This window comes from Chiloscyllium plagiosum, unplaced genomic scaffold, assembly GCF_037043375.1.
Source record: "Chiloscyllium plagiosum isolate Xiang-an unplaced genomic scaffold, Cpla_swu_hap1 HiC_scaffold_18, whole genome shotgun sequence".
Taxonomy (NCBI): domain Eukaryota; kingdom Metazoa; phylum Chordata; class Chondrichthyes; order Orectolobiformes; family Hemiscylliidae; genus Chiloscyllium; species Chiloscyllium plagiosum.
Window position 1 is genome coordinate 52,416,435 of NW_028270156.1, and position 26,624 is coordinate 52,443,058.

Below are 26,624 nucleotides of genomic sequence, written 5' to 3' on the forward strand. Positions count from 1 at the left end.
ATGTAATGAAAGGTTTCTTAAACTTCTTCACTTCACCTGTCAGTAACTATCTGAGTTGTATGCTTCCTTGTTCTGGACTCCTCCATAAGTGGATACAATGTCTGCACAATTTCTTCAATCTACTGGACCATTTCACAATTTTAAAGACCTTCATCAGGTTACTGTTACCTTTTAATCTTATTTTCAGAGAAAAGGTATTAACTTGCTCAATATTTCTAAAGTTGCATCCTTTAAGTTCTGACAATCTCATTGTTAACATTTTCTGCAAATTTTCCATTATTTGATATTCAGAATGAAGAACAGTGGCATATAGCACTCCCAGATGTGATTTAACGAAGGTTCTTTATAAAAATGTTACATTACCTCTACAAATTAACTTGGGTGTTTAATTTGTATGTAACTTGTTGCTACTTTAGTGATTTATATATCATTCCTAAAATGTAGAGCATAGAAATAAGCCGTTTAGTTCAACTGGTCCTTATGGTTTTACACGCCATGTTAGCTCTACCTCATTTAGTTTCTTGTATTTCCAAATGAAGGACCTCTCACTTTTCTTAGCAAAATGATCCATCTCATATTTTGCTATATGGATTTAATTTACCACATCTGATCACAGTGCAGACCTGTGCAGAACTCTATTTTGGTGTTCTTTTACACATTATTATCTAGCCGCAATATGGCATGATATGTATTTTATGACATGATACCTTGAATATCTGAGTTAAAATCATCTCTGAATGTAGTTAAGTGACAGGGATCCCAACCAAGATCTTTCTTGGACATCATTACTCACCTTCACTGAAGAAAGAAATGCCTTCTAATTGCTGTAGCTATATTTCTTTCAAGCCATTCTGCTGCTGGTTCCATATTAACACCATATGATTTGACATTTTTCACAAGTCCCAATGTGTTGTACCTTATCAATGAAATCATATAAGATCCAATGCATTTCTACTCTCTCCGTTTTCTCTTCAAATAATTCAATAAAGTTGATCTTTTGAAAATAAGTGCTTACTTTTGTTAACTGTTTTGTTGCCAGATTTGATTTTGCAAGGTTCTGATATCTTTTCTCTAACTGACTTTAAGATAACTGATTTATACTTATCTGGGTTAAAACTATCTCCCCTATTGAACATAAGAATTAAATTAGCTGCCTGCCTATCCTCTAAAACCATTCCTTCTCCTGTTGATTATTTTTAGATATGTGAATTCTAATACCTCCTCCCCAATTTCTCATAGCAGTTGCTAGAAGCCCTTCACTATCTCCCTGAAATGGCTATCATTGTTGTGTGAGTCCAGACTGTAAGTTATGTGAGTCATTCATTATCCGTGGAGTGAACATTTCAATCCTGTCTTCATCTAGACTTATTAATCAAGATTTTCTGTTAAGATTACTGATTTTTTGTCCTCTCCATAGACATGAGACCGATTCTACTTTTGCTACCAAAATGTCTGAACTCAAAGCTTGGGCCACTTGGATTCTATGGTTCAGTCAACGGAGTCAGCATAGTCTTGTGAAAAACGATAACCTTGTTTGACTACTTTGAAGGTGTTTTGAGAAAGTAACAAGTTGAATTGAAACTGGGCACCCAGTAAATGTAGTGTATTTAGATTTCCAAACAGCATATACAAATGAACCCACATCTGGTGCAAATACTGCTTGGGTGACATATTAGCATGTATACTGGATTGGTCTGCTAACAGGAAGGAGAGAGTCAAGATAACTGGGTTACTTTGGGGTTGACAAGTTGTAACTAATGGAGTGTTACAGGTTTAAGTGCCACAGGTATCAGTGCTGATGTTTCAACTACTAACTGTCCGTATTTGTGACATTCACTTGCTAAATTTGCTGATGACACAAAATTGAGTAGGAAAATAAGTTCAAAAGAGGATACAAAGAGTTTGCAGATGGATTATAGGTAAGTTTAATCAGATGTCAAAAAATGGGCGGATGGAGTGTAGTGTGGGACATCATTAGCTTAAATGTAGAGAGACTGCAAAGCTCTGAGGTAGAAAAGATCTGGGTATCCTGGTGCATAAATCACATATTTAGCCCATATGTTAGTATGCAATAATTGCAAGTGATTGGGATTTAATTGCAAGGAGAATGATACTTTAAGGGCTCAAAATGTTGCCAGAGCTGTACAGAACCATAGTGAGACTGCATTTGGAGTTTGTGTACAATTCTAGTCTCCATAAGGAGGGATATGGTTACATGGAAAACTGTTCAGAAAATGTTCGGTTGGTGGTTCATGGGATGAAGGGGTTGCCTTATGAAGAAAGGTTGAGCTGATTAGTCCTATACCCATTTGAATTTAGAAGATTGAGAGATGATCTGATTGAAATATATATGATTCTGAGAGACTTGACTAGATGCTGGAAGAATATTTCCCCCTTTATGGGGAGTCTGAATCTACGGGAACAGTTTTGAAAATAAGAAGTCTTCAATTTAAGACAAAGATGAGGAGGAACTTAGTGTTATTATACTTTGAAATACTCTTCCCCTAAGAGCATTTGAGGCTGGGTCATTGAATGCATTCAAAACTGAATAATACAGATTTTTGATTGTCAAAGGAGTTAAGGGTTTTGAGAGCAGAGAGGGGACTGCTGGGAAAGTGGAATTAACGTCATAATCAGGTGAGGAATGATGGTATTAAATGGTGGTGTCGTTTCAAGGGACTGAATTACCTGCATCTATATCTGATAATCTTTGTGCATTTTAATGCAATATTTACCCACTGGATCTCATGATATGTGAGTTCTTATTCTGGAGGTTAATGTTGAGAAATATCCCCTTACTTAGTACCAAAAATTGATTTCAGATTTACTCTCCACTCAGTTCACTTGTTGTCTGCACAGGTTTAAATAAAATCTTGACTAAAATTATTCTAGCTTTTGCCCAATACTTAAGTAGAAGTATGAAAGCACATCTTGGAGATGTCAATAAAGAATATTTGTGTGCTAGGAGATTCTTAGAGTGAAAGTAATTCGATAACATTTTCCATTTCTATTAGAATTGTAGGGTTTTTATAACCTGTTGTCTAAGGCTTATTCAGAGTTTTTTTGAATATATATTTAGTAGCTGGGTAACTATTGTTTAATTACTCCTCTTATCAAATACTCTCCTCCCTTATCTTAGTTAAAAAAAGAGACTGGCCTTAGTCCAAAATCAACATATTTTGTTAACCAATAACGAATCAGGATTAAACAAAAACTCAGGATTGATTCATTGTTTAAAAATATGGCAGATCAACTTCTTTGATGACTGAATTCATAATTCCACTTTTTATTGTGGAACAAAAGCATACAGGTGGCAAAAACATGTCCGGATTTGATTCAGTCTTCGTTGAATTGATTGAGTGGGTGGCCTGATGGCTCAGTGGTTAGCATTGCTGCCTTACAGCAACAGGGACCCAGGTTCGAATCCAGCCTTGGACGACTGTCTGTACGGACATTCTCTCTGTGTCTGTGTGGATTTACTCCAGGTACTCCAGTTTCCTCCCACAGTCCAAAGATGTGCATGTTAGGTGGACTTGCCAAGCTAAATTGCCCATAGTGTCCAGGGATATGTAGGCTAGGTGGAATAGCCATGGGAAATGCAGGGTTACATGAATAGGATAGGAGGTTTGTGTCTGGGTGGGTTGCTGTTCAGAGGATTGGTGTGGACTTGATGGGCTGAATGGCTTACTTCCATAGAGAGTAGCTAGGAAAGAACTCAAAAATTGACTGAGGAGAGCTAAGAGGCGGCACGATAAAGCCTTGGAGGGAAGAATTAGGGAAAACCCAAAGATATTCTACATGTACATGAGGAATAAAAGAATGATCAGAGAGAGGGTAGGGCTGATCAGCGATAGTGGAGGAAACTTGTGCCTGGAATCTGAAGAGGTAGTAGAGGCCTTAAATGAGTTATTTGCTTCAGTATTCATGAAGAGAGGGACCTTGTTGATAGCGAGAACACTGTGGACCATTGCTTCTGGTAATGATCTTTGCATCCTCACTCTCCACAGGAGCAGTACTGGCTTATTGGAGGGAGGTAAATGTTATTCCTCTGTTCAAGAAAGGGAATAAGGAAATCTCTAGGAATTACAGACCAGTCAATCTTATGTCTGTGGTAAGCAAGGTACTGGAAAAGATTCTGAGAGATGTGACTATTTATGATCTATGACCATTTGGGAAAACATAGTTTGATTAAAGATAGTCAGCATGGCTTTGTGAGAGGCAGGTCAAGCCTCACAAGCCTTATTGAGTTCTTTGAGGACATGACAAGATGAGTTTACAATGGATGTGATATATATATGGATTTCAGTAAGGCATTAGATAAGGTTCCCCATGGTAGGCTCATTCAGAAAGTTAGGAGGTATGGGTTACAGGGAAATTTGACTGTCTGGGTACAGAATTGACTGGCCAAAAGAAGACGGTGAGTGGTAGTGGATGGAAAGTATTCCGCCTGTAGGTCGGTGACCAGTGATGTCCTGCAGGGATTGGTTCTTGAGCCTCTGCTCTTTGTAGTTTTTATAAATGATTTGATTGAAGAAGTGGAAGGCTGGGTTAGCAGGTTTGCTGATGACACAAAGGTTGGTGTTGTAGATAGTGTCACAGGGCTGTTGCTGGCTAACCACAAGACATTGACAGGATGCAGAGCTAGGCTGAGAAATGGCAGATGGAGTTCAACCTGGATAAATGTGAAGTGAATCATTTTGGAAGATCGAATTTGAATGCAGAATACAGGGTTAAAGACAGGATTCTTGGCAGTGTGGAGGAACAGTAAGCTTTTGGGGTCCATATCCATTGATCCCTCCAAGTTGCCACCCAAGTTGAAGAGGTTGTTAAGAAGGAGTGTGGTGTTTTGGCTTTCTTGAACAGGAGGATTGAGTTTAAGAGCTGCAAAGTTTTGCTGCAGCTCTATAAAATCCTGCTCAGACCACACTTGGAATATTGTGTCCCGTTCTGGTCGCCTCATTATAAGAAGGATGTGATGCTTTAGAGAGGGTGCAGACAAGATTTGCCAGGATGCTGCCTGGATTGGAGGGCTTGTCTTATGAAGAGAGGTTGACTGAGCTCGGGCTTTTCACACTGGAGAGAAGAAGGAAGAGAGGTGACTTGATAGAGGTTTTCAAGACAATGAGAGGCATAGGTAGAGTAGATAGCCAGAGACGTTTCCCAGTGCAGAAATGGCTGTCTTGAAGGGTCATAATTTTAAGGTGATTGGAGGAAGGTATAGGAGAGATGTCAAAGGTAGGTTCTTTATGCAGAGAGTAGTGGGTGCGTGTAATGCACTGCAAGCAGTGGTAGTAGAATCAAAGACATTAGGGACATGTAAGCCACCGCTGGACAAGCACATGGAAGGCAGTAAATTGTTAAAAATCACGCAACACCAGGTTATAAGTGTGCTTTTTGTGTGATTTTTAACTTTTCACACACCACTCCAACACTGGCAGTAAATTGATTGGTGTGTAGGTTAGGTTGATCTTAGATTAAGATAAATGCTTGGCACAACATCATGGGCCAAAGGGCCTGAACTGTGCTGTACTGTTCTATGTTCTATGTAGGGATTCTATTCTAATGGGCTTCTATATTGCAAGGTTCTTGTGGTGCAGTGATGGTGTCCCTGTTTCTGAGCCAGGCGGCCTGGGTTGAAGTCCCACCTGCTCCGGACGTATTTATTAGCATTCCTGAACAGGTTAAATAGAAAATATTCTTCAGTGTTAGTTGTTGATGTGTTCTAATCAACATGCCACTGTTTAAGAAGGGCAGTAAAGACAAGCCAGGGAACTATAGACTGGTGAGGCTGACCTCAGTGGTAGGCAAGTTGTTGGAGGAAATCCTGAGGGACAGGATGTACACGTATTTGGAAAGGCAAGGACTGATTAGGAATAGTCAACATGGCTTTGTGCTTCGGAAATCATGTCTCACAAACTTGATTGAGTTTTTTGAAGAAGTAACAAAGATGATTGATGAGGGCAGAGCAGTAAATGTGATCTATATGGACTTCAGTAAGGCGTTCAATGAGGTTCCCCATGGGAGACTGGTTAGCAAGGTTAGATCTCATGGAATACAGGGAGAACTAGCCATTTGGATACAGAACTGGCTCAAAGGTAGAAGACAGAGGGTGGTGGTAGAGGGTTGTCTTTCAGACTGGAGGCGATCCTCTACATTTTGTCATTTACATAAATGATTTGGATGCGAGCATAAGAGGTACAGTTAGTAAGTTTGCAGATGACACCAAAATTGGACGTGTAGTGGACTACCTCAGATGACAACGGGATCTGGACCAGATGGGCCAATGGGTTGAGAAGTGGCAGATGGAGTTTAATTCAGATAAATACGAGGTGCTGCATTTTGGGAAAGCAAATCTTAGCAGGACTTATACACTTAATGGTAAGGTCCTAGGGAGTGTTGCTGAACAAAGAGACCTTGGAGTGCAGGTTCATAGCTCCTTGAAAGTAGAGTCACAGTTAGATAGGATAGTGAAGAAGGCGTTTGGTATGCTTTCCTTTATTGGTCAGAGTATTGAGTACAGGAGTTGGGAGGTCATAATGTGGCTGTACAGGACATTGGTTCGGCCACTGTTGGAATATTGCGTGCAATTCTGTTCTCCTTCCGATCAGAAAGGTATTGTGAAACTTGAAAGGGTTCAGAAAAGATTTATAAGGATGTTGCCAGGGTTGGAGGATTTCAGCTATAGGGAGAGGCTGAACAGACTGGGGCTGTTTTCCCTGGAGTGTCACAGGCTCAAGGGTGACCTTATAGAGGTTTACAAAATTATGAGGGGCATGGATAGGATAAATAGACAAAGTCTTTTCCCTGGGGTGGGGGAGTCCAGAACTGGAGGACATAGTTTTAGGGTGAGAGGGGAAAAATATAAAAGAGACTTAAGGGGCAACTTTTTCACGCAGAGGGTGGTATGTGTATGGAATGAGCTGCCAGAGGATGTGGTGGAGGCTGGTACAATTGCAACATTTAAGAGGCATTTGAATGGGTATATGAATAGGAAGGGTTTGGAGGGAAATGGGCCAGGTGCTGGCAGGGGGGACTAGATTGGGTTGGGATATCTGGTTGGCATGGACAGGTTGGACCAAAGGGTCTGTTTCCATGTTGTACATCTCTATGACTCTATGTCTGGACCAGGTGGGACTTGAACTCTGGCCTCCTGGTCTAGAGATGGGGATAGCAGTGTCAAATTTATTTAATTGTCACAGGTGGAGGGAATTAATTAGGTTTTTCCTTGAGCCCATTATAAGTGATAGTATTTCTGTTCCTCAGTCAAAAGGTAGAAGACCATAACTCCCAAATGTCATGAAGATGTGTCATAACATTGCTGATGATACAAAGTTAGGTGGACAGGCAGGTAGTACTGAGGAAGTGGGGAGGCTGCAGAAGGATCGAGACAGTTTGGGAGAGTGGTCCAGGAAATGGCTGATGAAGTTCAATGTGAGCAAATGCGAGGTCTTGCACTTTGGAAAAAAGAATACAAGCATGGACTACTTTCTGAATGGTGAGAAAATTCGTAAAGCCAAAGTACAAAGGGATCTGGGAGTGCTAGTCGAGGATTCTCTAAAGGTAAACATGCAGGTTGAGTCCGTGATTAAGAAAGCGAATGCAATGTTGTCATTTATCTCAAGAGGATTGGAATATAAAAGCACTGTTGTGCTACTGAGACTTTATAAAGCTCTGGTTAGGCCCCATTTGGAGTACTGTGTCCAGTTTTGGTCCCCACACCTCAGGAAGGACATACTGGCACTGGAGTGTGTCCAGCGGAGATTCACACGGATGATCCCTGGAATGGTAGGTCTAACATATGAGGAACGGCTGAGGATCCTGGGATTGTATTCATTGGAGTTTAGAAGATTAATGGGAGATCTAATAGAAACTTACAAGATAATACTTAGCTTGGAAAGGGTGGATGCTAGGAAATTGTTTCCGTTAGGCAAGGAGACTAGGACCCATGGACACAGCCTTAGAATTAGAGGGAGTAAATTCAGAACAGAAATGTGGAGACATTTCTTCAGCCAGAGAGTGGTGGGCCTGTGGAATTCATTGCCGCAGAGTGCAATGGAGGCCGGGATGCTAAATGTCTTCAAGGCAGAGATTGATAAATTCTTGATGTCACAAGGAATTAAGGGCTACGGGGAGAATGCGGGTAAGTGGAGTTGAAATGCCCATCAGCCATGATTGAATGGCGGAGTGGACTCGATGGGCTGAATGGCCTTACTTTCACTCCTCTGTCACATGGTCTTATGGTCTACCAGTGTGAATAGGTGGATTAAAAATAGTGTTTTGGGGGTCCTGCAGTATTAATGTCCCTACATCTGAGCCAAAATGTCCACATTGAAGTCAAGAAGGAGGGGCAAACCCCAATAACAGAAAAAAATAATAAATAGATCAAGTAACACAATCCTCTTAAAGAACATTAAAATGTATAAAATATCATAAGAGAGGCAAAGGAAAAACATCTAAACAAAAATATTATGGTAAGAGGTTGATGCAGGGTGAAAGGAAGAAAGAGCTTGGAGATGTAGATGGAGGATGGGAAATAATTATGGCTGTAACAGCTGCTCCTTTTTTTGAGGTATTTTAGGTGTAGGAGGTGATTTCCTCAAATTCCAGGAGCAACAATTACTGTTTTATATGCAGTTACATTGTTTTGGAACTTTGGGAAAAAGAAATGGAAACATCGGCACTTTTAAAAGGCGGAAGACTAACAAAAGGCAGTGACCACATGGTCAGTGAGGGGGAGAGAGAGAAAGAAACCCATACTGCTAACTGACACAGCAATGAATCTGCATTGTTACTGCCTTTGAGTTTGTGTATATCTGGACAGCAGAGTGAGCCTGGGAAAAATTAACAAACAGTGAAATTCATAGCTGACCTTGGAGGAGCCTGTGTGGGAGAACTCGCAGCACAGGAACAGGTAGGTGCATAGTCTTGAACATGTAACCTTGCTGTAAGTCTACAGTAGTGAGTAGACTAGGTTCTTTCTTGATTATATATTTTATGTTGGGTACATGAATAGGAAGGGTTTGGAGGGATATGGGCCGGGCGCTGGCAGGTGGGACTAGATTGGGTTGGGATATCTGGTCAGCATGGACGGGTTGGACCGAAGGGTCTGTTTCCATGCTGTACATCTCTATGACTCTATGACTCTAAGTACTAAGTTAGCCTATAGTACTTTTTTTAATGTAAAAAGACAGTTCTATTTTCTGGGTCTGTAGATTGTGAAGGAGCAAAGATGGCCTTTAATTGAGTGATATGCTCTTCCTGTTGGACGTGGGAGTTTAGGGAATGTTTCCACATTACTGATGATTATGTATGCAGGAAGTGTCTTTGGTTGCAAATCCTATCAGATAGCATGGAGTGGTTGGAGTGGTTGTTGAAGACAATGAGGAACTTATAAGAGCTAGGTGGTATGATAGATTGCAGATATAGGAAGGGAGAAAAGCCACAGATTTAATCAGGTAGATGAGTTAATTCCAGGAAATCTAGGAGGTGTAGACAGGTAGTGCAGGAGTCTAGTGTGGCTATCCCCATTTGAAACAAGTGTGCGGTTTTGGAAATGTAGGGTGTGATAGACTCTCAAGGGAATGGAGCATGAACAGCTAAGTATCTGGTATTGAGATTGGTTGTAATATAATGAGGGATATATTGGGTTCCAAGTGATCAATTGTGAGAGGGGACTCTCCAGTCCAAGGCATAGACAGATGTTTCTGCAGCCAGCAGCGAAAAATCAGAATGGTGTGTTGTCTCCCTGGTGCCAGAGAGGGTGCAGAATGTTCTCAAAGGGGAGAGGGACCAGAAGGAGATGATTGTACACATTGGAACCAATGATGTAGGAAGGGAAATGGATGAGATTCTGAAGGGACAATATAGGAAGTTAGGCAGGAATAAAAAAGGAGGTTCTCAAGGGTGGTAGTATCTGGATTACTCCCGGTGCTATAAGCTAGTGAGGGTAGGAATAGGAGGATAGAGCAGATAAATGTGTGGCTGAGGAGCTGGTGCAGGGGAGAAGGATTCACATTTTTGGATCATTGGAATCTCTTCTGGGCTGGAAGTGACCTGTACGAGGAGGGATTGAACCTGAATTGGAAGAAAACTAATACATTGGCAGGGAGATTTGCTAGAGCTGCTTGGAAGGAATTTAACTAGTAAGGTAGGGGTGGGAGGGGGAGAGCAATGTTGGGGGATTGGATGGGACCCCGGGAGATGGTGAGGCAAGAGATCAATCTGAGAGTGGTACAGTTGGGAAAAGGATCGAGTCAAACAATCAGGGCAGGCAGGGACAAAGCAGAGAACAAGGTAGGACAGATAAATTAAACTGTATTTACTTCAATGCAAGAGGCCTAACAGAGAAGGCAGATGAACTTAGGGCATGGTTCGGAACATGGGACTGGGATATCATAGCAATTACAGAAACATGGCTCAGGGAGGGACAGGAGTGGCAGCTTAATGTTCTGGGTTACAAATGCAACAGAAAGGATAGAAAGGGGGGCAACAGGGGAGGGGGAGTTTTTGATAAAGGATAGCACTTAGGAGGGATATTCCTGGGAATACATCCAGAGACATTATTTGGGCGGAACTGAGAAATAAGAAAGGGTCTGTTTCCGTGCTGTACATTCATGACTACGTATCTCAATGTAACTCATATTTAAAACTCGTCTTCAGTCATTTTGCAACAGACATTTACATGCTAGGCTCACTAATGAAGAGTTACCATTTGGATGAAATAATTAAATGGCTGACCTATCGTGTGGCAATATATCCCAATCAGGAGTTTCATTCTTTGGAGATGATGATGGAAGTTGGAAATTAGAATAAAAGTTAAATTTCTACTTTGCTATTTGTTTTAGAAGCAGGCATCGTGAAAGTAGAATTATTGGTATAAGATAATTCTGATGGTAAAACAAGTAATGCTTTATATAAAATAATGTCATTGCTTCTACCAATCGTTCTTGGCATTCTGAGCCAAGGATGACACTACATAAACAAAAACTCTGTTTGTGCTGTGTGGACTTAACCCCATCATTTCTGTCATGCACTAAGGAATTTAGTTTGAATGTGTAAAATAGTTTAAAACAATATAGCATAGCATGATTACAATTCTTTTTACATTACATACAAGTCACTCTTTAATCTATAAATTTGATATATGCATGCCGCACATTATCATGCAGTTATTTAATACATGTTTGTTATTGAAGTGGGCTAGTTATAGTTACATTTTAAACATCTACGTGTCTTCACATAGTAGCAGTTTTATTGTTGTTTTTGATGGCATCTTTCAGTGAGGAGTCATAAAGTCGTAGATATGTACAACATGGAAACAGACGCGTCGGTCTAACTCATCCATGCTGACCAAATATCCCAACCCAATCTAGTCCCACCTGCCAGCACCTAGCCCATATCCTTCCAAATCCTTCCTATTCATATACCCATCCAGATGCCTCTTAAATGTTGCAATTGTACTAGCCTCCACCACTTCCTCTGGCAGCTCATTCCATACACACACACCACCTTCTGCGTGACAAAAAGTGCCACTTAGGTCTCTTTTATATCTTTCCCCTCTCATCCTAAACCTATGCCCTCTAGTTCTGGTCTCCCTCACCCCAGGAAAAAGACTTTGTCACCCCTCAACCTCCGACACTCCAGGGAAAACAGCCCCAGCCTGTTCAACCTCTCCCATAGCTCAAAGCCTCCAATCCTGGCAAATTCCTTGTAAATCTTTTCTGGACCCTTTCAAGTTTTGCATCATTTTTTGGATAGGAAGGAGACCAGGATTGCACGCAATATTCCAACAGTGGCCTAATCAATGTCCTGTACAGCCGCAACATGATTCCCAACTCCTGTACTCAATACTCTGACCAATAAAGGAAAGCATACCAAATGCCTTCTTTGCTATCCTATCTACCTGCAACTCCACTTTCAATGAGCTATTAACCTGCACTCCAAGGTCTCTTTGTTCTATATCACTCCCTAGGACTTTTCCATTAAGTGTATAAGTCCTGCTAAGATTTGCTTTCCCAAATTGCAGCACCTCACACTTATCAAAATTAGACTTCATCTGCCACTTTTCAGCCCATTGGCCCATCTGATCAAGATCCCATTGTACACTGAAGTAACCTTCTTTGCTGTCCACTACATCTCCAATTTTGGTGTCATCTGCAAACTTACTAACTATACCTCTTATGCTCACATCTAAATCATTTATATAAATAATGAAAAGTAGTGGACCCAGCACCAATCTTTGGGGCACTCTGCTGGTCACAGGCCTCCAGTCTGAAAAACAACACTCCACCACCAACCTGTGTCTTCTACCTTGGAGCCAGTTCTGTATCCAAATGGCTAGTTCTCCCTGTATTCCATGAGATCTAACCTTGCTAACCAGTCTCCCAGGGGAACCTTGTCGAACACCTTATTCACTGCTTTCCAAAGTAAATCATTTATATTTAAAATAAACAAATCTTTGAGAATAGTGCTAAGGTGCAATGTAAATGCAAACATTTCTTTTCCCCTTATCATTTCAGAACTTCATCCTTTTGATTACAAAATAAATTATTTCTGAAAAACAGGCAATTTAACAGTTTCTCATAACTCAGCTGTCAAAACTCCTAGAGTGTTAACAACACATGCTTCAGTCTCTTCCTTTGTTATAGAGATTTATTCTATTTATAGTCTGTATACTGAGATTGCTAAATTGAGAATTGGATCAGCTCATGCGGTTTTTTTTGCTGTTTGTTGTAAAGATTGCCTTTAAATATTATAATCATAGAGAAAGTAGTAATGAGTATTGCAGTGATGGAAAAAATAAAACCATCCATCACAATGTTCTTGTCATTTCCATCTTGTCATCTTTGTACAATGGCAGAAGAAGACATTTTTGAATATTTATGTTACTCAGTAGTATCCATATTTTCAGACATCGTGATCACTGCATGCCTAGAGGAGAGGAGAGAACCTTTCTAGTGTTTTCTGACAAGGTATGCCTTAAAAAAGACTTGTCAGTGCGTGATCTTATGATTGTAAACATTGGGTACAAATATTGCATCACATTGCCAATTAAACTAGTATTTTCTAATTTACGCCATTATTTTACTACTACTTGTAAGTCCAACAAAAACTGTCTGTCTGCTGTTGCATCCTTGCAGCAGGAGTTTTAGGCCCCAGTGGAGGACAGTGCAATTATGGGCAGGTGCAGAAATTTGTTTCTTTGGCCAATGTGCTACCACTATCCCATCCCCAGGCCATTTTCCCTGAAGTGGGATTGATACATAAACAATGTACTCAATTGCAAGCAATGGGTACACAGTTGAATGGATTTATAAGTCGTTAAAGCTTAATGTAGGAAATTCACTGGAAATTTCCACCTCAAGGCATCAGTGACTCAGCCAGCCACTGGTCACCTCCCAGCAGCAAACAAATTAAGGCTATATGGTGGCTCAGTGGGTAGCATGACTGCCTCTCAGCGCCAGGACCCTGGATTGACTCCACCCTCGGGCAATTGTATGTATGGAATTTGCACATTCTTCCTGTGTCTGTGTGGGTCACCTCCAGGTGTTCTGATTTCCTCCCACTATCCAAAGATGTGCAGGTCAGGTAGGTTGGCCATACTAAATTGACCATCATGTCCAGGACTGTGCAGGCTAGGTGGATTAGCAATGCAGAATGCAGGGTTACAGATATAGGGTAGAGGGTGAGTTTGGGTGGGATTCTATTTGAAAGTGTTGATGTATACTCCTTGAGTCATAGAGATATACAGCATGGAAACAGACCCTTTGGTTCAACTCATCCACGCTAATCAGAAGTCCCAAATGCCAGCACCCAACCAATATCTCTCTAAACCCTTCCTATTCATATACTCATCCAGATATCTTTTAAATGTTGTTATTGTACCAGTCACCACCACTTCCTCTGGCAGCTCATTCCATACACACACCACCCTCTGCATGAAAAACCTGTACTTTTGCATCTTTCCTCTCTAATCCTAAACCCATGTCCTCTACTTATGGACTCCCCCAACTCAGGGAAAAGACTTTGTCTATTTATCCTATCCATGCCCCTCATAATTTTGTAAACCTCTATAAGGTCACCCCTCAGGGAAAACAGCCCAGCATATTCAACCTCTCCCTATAGCTCAAATCCTCCAACCCTTCACAACATTCATCCTATAGGAGGGAGACTAGAATTGCACTTAGTATTGCAAAAACGGCTTAGCCAACGTCCTGTATAGTTGCAACATGACCTCCCAACTCTGCTACTCAATGCTCTGATGAATAAACTTAAAAATCTCACAACATTAGGTTATAGTCCAACAGTTTTATTTGGAGGCACTAGCTTTCAGAATGGCGACACAAAATTTATAGCAAAAGATTACAGTATCATGTAACTGTTGTACGATAAATTTTGTGTCTTATGGTCCGGCTCCACAGCTACCTGATGAAGGAGCAACACTCCGAAAGCTGGTGCTTCCAAATAAACCTGTTGGACTATAACCTGGTGTTGTGTGAGTTTTAACTTTGTCCACACCAGTCCAACACTGGTTCCTCGACATCATGGCTGACCAACAAAGACAAGCACACCAAACGCTGCCTTCACTATTCCATCTACCTCAACTCCACTTTCAAGGAGCAATGAACCTGCACTGTAAGGTCTCTTTGTTCAGCAACACTCCCAGAACCTTACCATTAAGTGTATAAGTCCTGCCCTGATTTGCCTTTCCAAAATGTAGCACCTCACATTTATCTAAATTAAACTCCAACTGCCACGTCTTGGCCCAGTGGCCCATCTGATCAAGATCCCATTGCACTCTGAGGTAACCTTCTTTGCTGTCCATTACGCCTCCAATTTTGGTGTCATCTGTAAACTTACAAAGTGGACCTATGTTCACACCAAATCATTTACATAAATGACGAAAAGCAGCACCAATACGTGTGAACCATCACTGGTCACAGGCCTCTAATCTGAAAAGCAACCCTCCACCACCACCCTCTGTCTTCTACCTTTGAGCTACTTCTGTATCCAAATGGCTAGTTCTCCCTGCATTCTGTGTTAACCAGTCTACCATGAGGAACTTGTCGAATGCTTTACTGATGTCCATATAGATCACTTGATGGGTTGCTTCCACACTATAGGGATTCTGTGATTCTAGGTGGTCCACTGTTTCAGTTTTTGAAGTACCTCCTGAGATTCTCTACCTCACAAATTTCCCAGTGCAACAGATGGCAGGTTGCCACTACTGTACAGAAGTTGCTTCCAGGAAATGCAAACAGAAATTGTTGGAAAAGCTCAGCAGATCTGGCAGCATCTGTGGAAAGAAATCAAATTAAAATTTCAGGTCAAGTGAGCCTTCCTTAGAATGCTTCCAGGAAAAGCAGGCAAGAATATGTTGGGGATCCTGCACACTGTTTTTACTCTTAGAGTTTGCTTGCTACCTTGCCTCTAAATGTGCTTCCAAGGGACTGGTAAATTCCCCCATAGTGGCACATATCCTCTTTCTATGTTATAGATATTGTTGCTCAAATAATCTCACTTACGGACCATACTCTTAGCTATAAACTACAGAACCATTTATGTAAAAAGAGTATGCAATACAGTAAAATGCAATTATCTACATTGAGCTAAGCTGATGGCCTCATTATCATTGGACTGCTAATCCTGAAACTTAAGTTATGTTCTGGGGTCATAGACTCGTATCCTGTCATGGCAGATGGTAAAATTTGAATTTAATAGAATCTGGAATTGAGAGTCTAATGATCACCATGAATCCATTGTCAGGAAAAAAAAAACATCTGGTTCACTAATTTTTAACTTGCTTTCCCGATGCTCCATATTCAGAAAATTCCTCAGCCGTTTCTACAACTGAAATTGGTATTACATACAGCTATCAGCAATTGTCTTTGATATGTCCATTCCTCTTACAAATGAAGATTTTAACTTCTTTATTTCACTTTTTGGATGCAGCCTTTCTCTTTTGTCATTTTTGTATCCTTCTGGTGGTTCTGTAGAACTATTATCTTTTCCAACTTTCTTTGTGCTAAGATGGCCCTGGCTAACTCATTCTCTAATTTCTCTGTGTCTTTGCGTTTCATGTTCTTTTAATTCCAGCTCCTTCTCTTTGTCTTTCTTCTCTAATTCAAGTCTTTTTTAAATTTAGTTTTCTATATACAGTTATTTTTTTCTTCATTTCTAACTGTTTTTTGGTTAATTCCATCTGTGACATCCCAAGTTCAGGTTTCCTTCCTTCCAATTATAAATGTTGGATAATTACATGAAACAGCTCATCGTTACAGGATCCTGCTTTTACTTCCATCTTCAGTTAATTTGCTAAATCGCTCAGTTAAACTTCTGTGAAAGATTAAAATAATCCATGTTAAATCTTCCAATTCTGAAAACTACATGCAATAGACTTCACCACAGTGGAGCTCATTTATGAGAACCACTATGCACCCATTACTTTAAAAAGAACAACAATGTTTTAAGTCCAGTGATTTCAAATCCCATCGAGAGTATCTGCAGTTGTTATGACTCCAGCTGATGCTTTTATTGAACAACTCAGATCCTGATTGCAATCTGATTTCAGTGTTTTTGTTTGGTTTTAATGCCATTGTCTTTCAATTCAACAGCACCACTTTATAGAACTTGCACTAGAGAGTATTCCCTTCCATGTCACATCGATAGGTCTAACTTAATGAACATTTCAATTCCAGGTCCTGAAAAACTGATAGCCTCTTCTTTGACACTCCATAAATCTGAGTTTGATATTTTTAGCTTTAGATAATCTGGAACTTTCAAATTTAATTAAACGACATAAACCTAGGAAGTTGCGAGGAAGATCCAAGGAAGCTTCAGGGCAGTTGAAGCAAGTTGAGTGTCTAAGCAAATACATGGCAAATGCAGTATAACATGGATAAATGTGAAGTTATACACTTCAGAATGTCAAACAAAAGGCATAGTATTAATTAAATATGATAAATTAGGAAATATGGACACAAAGGGATCTGGGTGTCCTTGTACACCAGTTGGTGAAATGAACAGGCAGGTGTAGCAAGCAATTAGAAAAGCAAACGGTATATTGGTCTTCACTGGAAGAGGATTTGAGTTCAGAAGGAAATGTCTTACTGTAGTTAAACAGGGCCTTGGTGAGACCACATTTGGAGTACTGTGTGCCGTTTTGGTTTCCCTTTTTAACAACGGATACAGTTTCCATAGAGAGAGTGCAGCAGGAGTTCACTAGACTGAGATTGGGGATGGGAGGATAACATATAACGTGAGATTGGTTTGACTTGGCTTGTTTTCATTAAAGTTAAGAAGAATGAGAGCAGATTTGACCAGACACGAAAATAATTTTCTTGGTTGGGAAATTTTGAACTAGGGTATCATAATTTCAGGATACAGAGTAGACCATACAGGCCTAATAAGATAAGGTTTCTTCAGTCAGTGGGTGATCAACCTATAGAATTCACTATGTGAGAAGGCTGTGGAGATCGGGTCACTGAATATATTCAAGAAAGTTATTAATAAATTTTAGATGTAAAGTACATCAAGGAGTATGGAAAGAAAGTGCAAATATGATGTTGAATTAGAGGATCAGGCATGATTTAGTTGAATGGTAGAGATGGCTCCAAGGACAAAATGACCTACTCTTGCTCCTAGTTTCTATGTCTCCTTTACTGAAAGTAACCTATTTTTTGATGGTCCTAAACTATCTCCTTTCATCAGGAGAAACTGTTTTACACATTCACCTTCAACCATGACTTCTGCAAACTCAAACCAAAATGTTTCTTCAAGCTATGAATGTTTCCATTAAGCCAAAGAAAACAAGAAAACTGAAGCCTGATGCACAACTGTTTATTTTGTTGCCTTGTAAAACTCTCCCAATGTTAATACATTCCATTAATCTCCAAGAACTATCTTCCTTGTATTTTTTTAAAGAAATCACTCTTCGCCAAAAATACTTGACATTAATAATTAAATCCCTTTCCTGGTCAAAGATCAAAATCCGAACTCTTAAACAAATAATATTAAAATATATATAAATCACATTTGTAATAGATTAATTCACTGAGAGAAATATTACACACAGGTATTTTGCATCAACCTGTTCAAGATGTATTATTACATACCTCTAGAGCAGGATAGGATTTGAACCCAGGCCTCTTGGCTCAAAGGTATGCACACTATCACGGCACTACACCAAGAACCATTACGGATATATTTATCTCTGATTCCATTCTATCTCATGCTAGTAAATGTCCTTTTATGCATGTTTAACAGACTATCCAATCAATGCCTTTGACCTTTATGGACTTGTTTTTAAATTGAAGTTAACAGCCTCATCTCTCTTGTATTGCAGTTGCATTGATTTAGCTGTTATTGAGTAAATATTCCAGATACCACTGTAACTTCCTAATCCTCTGAAGGTCTCTGCTTATCTAATTTACTCTGTAAAAGCATGCCTATCTTGGTCTCTTTTCACCATCAGGCACTTTGTATCTTGGTCAGAGTTAATTTTCCCCACTCCTTCTAAAATTCTTTGATGTGAAGTGAACTCCAAATATAGCTAGAAGGGATAGCACAATATGGTACAGGATGAGTTCAAATACGAATTTACCATCTCTCTGTGGGATAATAATAAAATTTGTATGAAATTAAAATGTCCATGATTAGCTGCCTGATAAGCATCTCCATTGGTTAAAGTGATCAAAGCTAGTCTTACCATTTGATTACATACATCAATGCAAATCTTTTTCATTCTGAATCATGGTAACCAAACTGAGAATGAATAATCCCCATATTCATCTGGCTCTGTACCCACCTCCCGAATGGCAACCTGGCACCTGAACTCCTACACATCTGGATCCTACTGCTGGCACATTAAAACAACACCTTTATGTACTTAAAGCAGCTGTCAAAGTGGCTCTAAGGATGTTTTGGAGGTAGCCCTGATTGGAATCCTCTCTCAAAAATGTGAAGCTGCCTTCTTTCATAAGCAAGAGTTGAAGTGGCAAAATACAGGTGATTGCCACTTCTCATGAAGGTTAGCCCATTATTTCTGCACATGATCTGTTCTAATAAAGGTAAAGTCACCATAGTCTTATCAGATCATAAAGCTGCTTTCTCATTAGAGAGAGTCAACTGGTGACAGTTTAGCCTGAGGATCATCATGGCCTCAGGCGATATGAGAAGTTGAGAAGAAGCATTCTTCATGGTAACTTCAGCCAGTGCAGGAATTGAGCCCACACTATTGGCATCACTCACCAGCCATCCAGACAACTGAGCTAACTGGCCCCTTCTCTTCTATTCACCGCTAAAGAGAGGACAAAATATTTCTCGTGTTTTTTTTATTATGAACAGTTGTACTCACAAAGGTGAAGATGCTCATACTAAGGAAGGAGTACTTCCCATCTCAGGCTCCAGTGTCAACTTTAAAGCATGGTAGAACGAAAAGCTTTATCCAGTCTGCTCCTGCGATTTGATTCTGTCTCAACTATCCATATTGCAGCAGTGTCATGTTTTCCTGTATCAGGAATCTATGCCACTAAGAATAAGACAATAAATCAACACGAATCAGCTTTGTGTGGTTGGCTAATTGTGAATTGTATTGAAACTGTGTTAACTCACTTGATTGATTTTGTTGCTGTAATTCTTTGTGTTTCTATCTCATAAAGAATACATTGTTGAAAACCAATAGATTGCAATTCCAGAAATGAAAAAAAACTAGAAATCAAAGTCAAGAGGTACATATTCAAAAAAATACCTTTTATCGAACAGCAACTTACATTTATATAATACCATTACAATACCAAAATTTCCCATGTAGCTACTCAGAAGTGTTCTCAAACAAATTCTGACACTGAGCCACATGACAGATTACGACATGGTTAGGACCATCTTAGAAGTCATGAGGCCTGGAAAGAAATTTCAAAATCTTTGCAAGCCCTATCATTGAGTCATATGATTTGTTCAGGAACCTACAGAAGCATATTCAGAATCTTATGAGCATCTACAAGTGGAACAGAATTTCAAAACCTTGCCATTTTCACAAAATTTGGTATTTTCTTTCTTCCAGCTGTCACCAGGCTCTGAGGATGACCATGAGGGAAGTTCACGTGAAAACCTGGGTCGAATTCAATTCAGTGTTGGCTACAATTTCCAGGAGTCTACCTTCACTGTAAAAATAATGAAGGCGGTAGAGCTGCCAGCGAAGGACTTTAGTGGTACCAGTGACCCATTTGTTAAAATTTATCTGCTACCTGACAAGAAACACAAACTCGAAACAAAGGTGAAAAGAAAGAATTTAAACCCGCATTGGAATGAGACATTCTTATTTGAAGGTGAGGTTGATTAATTTTGTTAGAGGTTGATAATTTTGTCAGTTCATTGTCAATTGTTCCACTGTTTCTTTACTTGGGTGAGTAATAATGTTGTGACTTGGGAAACTGTGGGATCAATTCATCCTAAATCACGTGCCTTGCTTTAATCCATTCACTAACATTTCCCTGTAAGTTGTTTACAAGTGACTGCATCAGACAATTTATGCAACATCTATTTGACATCTGGAAGGTTATAATATAATAAAATGTTTCAAATCAGTTGTGCAGGGCATAATGAATATGCAGGAAGAGTTGTTGAGTTTAAGAATTGCATGAGAGTAATGTTATGCAATTGTTGTTTGAACCTCTCAGGGAAATTGCACAACACAGAATTAACAGGCAATGTGAAGTTTAATTCATGCAGTGGTTACAGTAATGACGCTGCTAGTTGTCCAGGTTGTTACATGATAAGTTGAAACTTTATTGCTGGAACAGCACAGCAGGTCAGGCAGCATCCAGGGAACAGGAGATTCGATGTTTCGGGCACAGGCCCTTCTTCAGGCCATTCCTGAAGAAGGGCCTGTGCCCGAAACGTCGAATCTCCTGTTCCCTGGATGCTGCCTGACCTGCTGTGCTGTTCCAGCAATAAAGTTTCAACTTTGATCTCCAGCATCTGCAGACCTCACTTTCTCCTGTTACATGATAATGAAAGCAAGATGCTAGAAATGTGGATTTAGAAAAAAAAATGAGGGTGTGGACATAGGAAGCCTATTAATCATTAAACTGAGCGGGTTAAAGAGATTAGAGGACCTAGACTTGTTTTTACTGGAAAAAAGCATAAAGGTTGTTATAGTGAAGGTAGACTCCTAGAAATTGTAGCCGACACTGCAGTATTAAAGATAATGAAGAAAACAGATAAAGTCGATCCAGATAAATTGTTCACTGTGGTGAAAAGTTTCAAGTCTGTCAACTGTGGGAAAAAATAAGAATTCTGAGAGGTTGGTCAGAAGTTGTTTATCCACATGATTTTTAAGTTGTGAAATATGGTATTGGGGATGAGCATCATAACGGGAGTTAAAGCTTGTTGATGAGATAGTCCTATTTTTCCTTTTATTTTCTAATCAACACTCTTCTGGCACAAATGGTACTTGAACTCAGGCCTCCTGATCCAGGAAAAGGGACTCTACCACTGCGCCAGTAGTTCTATGATTTTTGTCAAAAAAAAGAAACAATTTAGTGAGATTATTGGTTGGGTTTGTGAATTTGAGTTAATCAGAAAGAGGTTATTGTTATAATGGCTATTTTGTTTCGCATGGGGGGGCAAGTCTCAAATGATCATCAAAACACATTGTTCTGGCTATAACAGATAACCTCCCGGAGTTAAGATCTCTCAGGCTTAATGCCACTCTGTTCAGCTTGATTTGGCTGTCCAACCTTGCCCTATTGTTCAAAGTTAAAATATGGGCTTAATTTTGTTTGTGTTGTAAAAATTGTAATTGGAAAAGGGGAAAGCCATATTTGTTTATAATATATACAGGATACTGTTGCTTGACACTAGAAAAGTTAAAAATTGCTGAAAAGAAAGATGTTGCTTTTTTTACCTTGCACTTATCAGGACAAATGCAAACTTCCCAATTTCCTAGCTAAATGAATGACTTGAACTACAGACTTAATCAAACCTTCTGATTTCCATCTGCCTTATAAATAAACCTACAGTATCCTGTTGCTTTCTCCATGACAATGCCTTGGTCAATCAGAATTGATTTTCCAACCAATTGGCACTCTTTGCTCCTGTCACACAATTTATTTTTGATCACCTTAACTTTGACATTCTTGCATTTATCCAGTTTTTTAAAAAAAAGACAGCATCTCTCTCTGTTCAGCAATATACAGGAAACTGAACCATGTTGGAGCTGCCTATTTTAACATCATGGAACTCTGGGCCTCACAGGAAAGCATTTTTGTTTTTGTGGTGGTGAATATTGAAGAAATTGGATGGTCAGCAGCAGTGTTACATTATGGGCTGTCAAATTAATTTCCATTTTGGTTCTAGTATCCAACTTTGAGGATTCTAGTACTGGATTTCAGCAGGCGCTGATGGATGCAGAGCTTATTTTATCTCCAGTTAACTTCAGCATGATTTGTAAATATAATGTGTTACTGACACCCAATGGCAAACCATGAATATTGCACTGATTGGCCTCAATTATCAGGTAGATTTCAGCCCAGGTATAATGCAGTGCAACATTGCACTTCTAACACTCTGTCTTAGTCATTTGAAGCAAAAGCCTTTTTAGAGTGAAGTATTTCTACTTAGCTAAATTGATCACGCAACTAGAGATAACATTGAATATTGGGCGGCACGGTGGCGCAGTGGTTAACACTGCTGCCTCACAGCGGCAGAGACCCGGGTTCAATTCCCATCTCAGGTGACTGACTGTGTGGAATTTGCACATTCTCCCCGTGTCTGCGTGGGTTTCCTCCAGGTGCTCCGGTTTCCTCCCACAGTCCAAAGATGTGTAGGTCAGGTGAATTGGCCATGCTAAATTACCCATAGTGTTAGGTGAGGGGGTAAATATAGGGGTATGGGTGGGTTGCGCTTCGGCGGGTTGGTGTGGACTTGTTGGGCCGAAGGGCCTGTTTCCACACTGTAAGTAATCTACTCTAATAAATTACAAAATACTTATCCAATTGGTTGTTGCCTATACCCTCCCCCTTGTCCCCACACTGTGATCATTATTGGTTTTAGTACTTTCCTGTCAATGATATCTGTTGTAAAGATACAACTATACGTGTGCCAATCACTTATCCAAGTGACATTTCTTCATGTGAAAACGTACATGGTGAATGTTATGCAGTCATCAGTGAGAAATATGTCTTCTGAGTTTAATCCTGCCATCTCATCTGTAGTCATCTGTACTCTGCAACTGGGAACTCAGGGTGGAACTGATTAGGAACAGATCTTTCCCGTCTGTACACCTATGCATTTGATGTCCCTATTTCTATTTGGTTCAATATTATCTAAAACTAATGGATTACACACAATTTCTACTGTACCATATGATTTGCCCCTTAAGTGATTACAACTGACCCATTTTAAGGTGACTTCAGTCATTTATATGCAGAAACAAGCTCCTGAACGAAGCAGACATTTTTCTTTTCCTGTATATTTAATGGGATTTGCAATCTGTTTTTGTCCTAAACATCATACATCACAACAGTGAAAAGATCGTGTCGATAAGTGATTTAGGGGCTGATATATGCATGGCACGCTGTGTGGAATTTTCCAGCAAGAAAAAAATGAGATGCACTTCTTTTCAAAACATAATCTGCATTGCAGTAAAATAAATTGCAGAATATGCTAACAAGTAGCAGTTACTCATTAGAAACATACCCAATGATGTTTAGTTTGGTTTCATGACCATTCAGCTTCAGGCTTCATTACAGCTTGGTTCAAACATCAACTAAAGAGATGGATTCTAGGTGTGAAATAAGAGTGACTGCCCTTGATATCAAAATACTATTTGAGCATGTGTGGCACCGTCAATGGGAATCGTGGAGAAACCCTCTCCAGTGTATAATTGCTAAATTTGGTGCTAATACCAGGTAGGAATGTAAGCTTTGAAGAAGACATCAGGAGTCTGCAAAGGGAATTAGATAGGTTAAGTGAGTAGGTAAAAATTGGCAGATGGCATATATTGTGCAAAAATGAAAACCTGTACATTTTTACTTTGGAGAGCAGTTGAGAGTCAGTCATTTAATGTATTTAAGGCAGAGTTAATTTCTTGACTTATGGGAGTCAAGGTATATCAGGGTAAGCAGGAAAATGGAGTTGAGGCCACAGTCAGATCAGGCACAAGTTTTTTGAGTAGCAAAGCAGGCTCGAAGAGCTGAATAGCTTACCTTTGCTTCTAGTTAGTCTGTTCACCCCAGTGTGCAATGTGAATCTAAAGGGCAAAGAAAATGCCTTTAAGAAATGGCATCTGATCTGTCTATGGGAGTCCAAACAGAGATTCAGTGATTATGCAGCTAACGCTACTTACTAAATAGGATCATCACTGAACATGCCATCGAGCTTCTGAAGGTGTGGTACTGGAATAGTCAGGTGTCCTCCAATTCCCTCATGCATAGATCTTGGACATTATCATGGTTTGCTGCATTCTTTGTGATGTTGCCTTCCAGAAAATTGTGGATGTTAAGGATGGTCAGGCCCTGGAAGGAGATGGCACATTAGGGGGAAAGAGCCGGAGGTGAGGGAGAAGGACGAAGATGAGGCGGAGTATGATAACTTTGAACAGAGAAGTGCCCCTGCTACATGACAAGATGACCTTTTGCTGCCATTCTCCTCAGAGGGCCTTCCTCTTTCCCTCATACCCTCCAGCATTAGATTCATGTTGGGCCTTTATGAAGCAAAGGTCTACTTTGATCCAGGTGTCAGGCCTCCTTCTGTCCTGTGACATCGCTCTAGTGCTGTGAAAGGCACAATGAGTAGATTTCTCCATCAGGAAAACAAGCCATCTCAGTAATGGCTACCACAAGGTATCAGAAATAAGGTATCATTTGTTTCTTCCGACTCGCCTCCATTCCTACTTCCAGTAGCCCTGAGAACCCATCTTCATATCAATTAAGGGCTGAGGTCTACGAAAGTCAGAACTTTAATCAGTTTTGCATCAGAAGCAGATTTCTGACTCAAACACATGCCTGCTGTTTTCCACAGCCATGTTGAAAATTCAGCCAACTAGGTAAATTGTACTTTTATTCATTTATTAATTTAAAATGCAGTAAGATCAATTGCACTAGTGGTTCATCACCTCAAATGTTTGTTCTATTTATCCTTGCCAAACCAAACATTTGCCAAATCTTTCACAACAATACCTTCCATTTAACTTGGCTAGAAATTGTTTCATGTTTCACTGCAGTAATTGTTATAATATTTTGTCATTGCAATGCAAGCTGATCTCATAGCGCAATATCAAAGAGCTTTATCACATAAAGGTGGAGTGAAATACTCAGTTCATTGCTACATTTTTAATAGAAGCATGTTTTGAGTTCTGACATTTCCTTTGATGATGAAATGAACTTAAAACTTGTATAATGCTTCCACGTGAGATGTGACAGATTGGCCTTCTTTGAAAACAAATTTCCACATTTTAGAAATGTTCAAACAGCCCACTCAAATAAACTCTTCAATCATGAACAGGTGAGGTACAATGCAATGACAATCTTAGATTGTGGTTCCTGTGCTTTTAATTTTAATGGTGGAAGAATCAAAGCACTGAAAGAAGTTATAAAATGATCTTATCAACTAGAGTACATGTTCATTCAATCAAGCATACCTAATATGAATGAAATAAATTATTTCATTTCTGCCTGCTTCTCACTGTTGAACTATTCAACTATTAGCACCGAAGTGAAACTGCTTTAATGAAATGAATAACCTAATTACTTCGGTGGTGTATTATCTTCATTCAAAGGACTTTCACAGAAATAAGTAAAACATATATAGGCTTATGCTCAACATTCTGACATCAAGTTTTTTGTGTTATGCTTCTCTGAATAAAGATTGGAAAATTGAACGAATTAATGTTATACTTTAGGTAGCTTCTCACATGGGACTTGGATGAAAACCATTTGAACATATTGTATGTATTTAAATAGCTGGGAGATTGATTTGAAACTTTTAAAAAAAAAATTGTTGTCACATGTGTCATGACCAGGACTAGCATAGCCTTTTCTGAGCTTCAAATTAGTTTCACATTTTAAAATTTGGCAAAGATGCAAACCCAAGTCACCTGACTTCTTTTTGCACTTTGGAGACATTATTATCAGATTGAATAGATCATTTGAAATAAAGATGTCACCCTATTTCTCAAACCTTAAGAGGTTTTGACCAGCAACACAGAATGTGTATTCAAAGTGAATACTCCATATTATTTGGAGGAAAAAAATGTTAAATTTGGGAAAAGCCACATGGGTACACACAAAGATGAGTTGGGTGAGAAAGTGGTTCAGTGAGTGCTGTACGTTCAAATCCTGGATTATGATAGTTTCATTCAAGATGATTCTGTTGGAGAGGTGTCATTACCTGTAAACAAGGTGGACCTGACACAGACATTCTGGAAGCAACTAAAGCCTCTGGAGCTGTTTGCAGTTAGTTCCAACAAAGCCAGTGAATCATCAGATCAAGCAATACCGAGACCGGAGGACCTTGAGAAAAACAATTTTAAATAAACAGTGAACATTGAAATCTGAGGAATATCATAAGCTAATTGGCTGGGAGAGCAGGGGGAGAGGCAGAACTGTGGGAAATATACAGGAGGA

The 26,624-nt window shown here is 39.7% G+C and overlaps 1 protein-coding gene across 5 annotated transcripts in view; it reads left to right on the forward strand.

Moving 5' to 3' along the window:
- LOC122557864 (synaptotagmin-7) overlaps positions 1 to 26,624 on the forward strand; it is a 688,014-nt gene that overhangs the window by 630,638 nt on the left and 30,752 nt on the right. For all 5 annotated transcript variants that reach the window (XM_043706001.2, XM_043706003.2, XM_087996613.1 and 2 more), the window contains one exon: positions 20,060 to 20,324. In XM_043706001.2, coding sequence (XP_043561936.1) covers positions 20,060 to 20,324 — 265 coding nt within the window. The remainder of the gene's footprint in view (positions 1 to 20,059; positions 20,325 to 26,624) is intronic.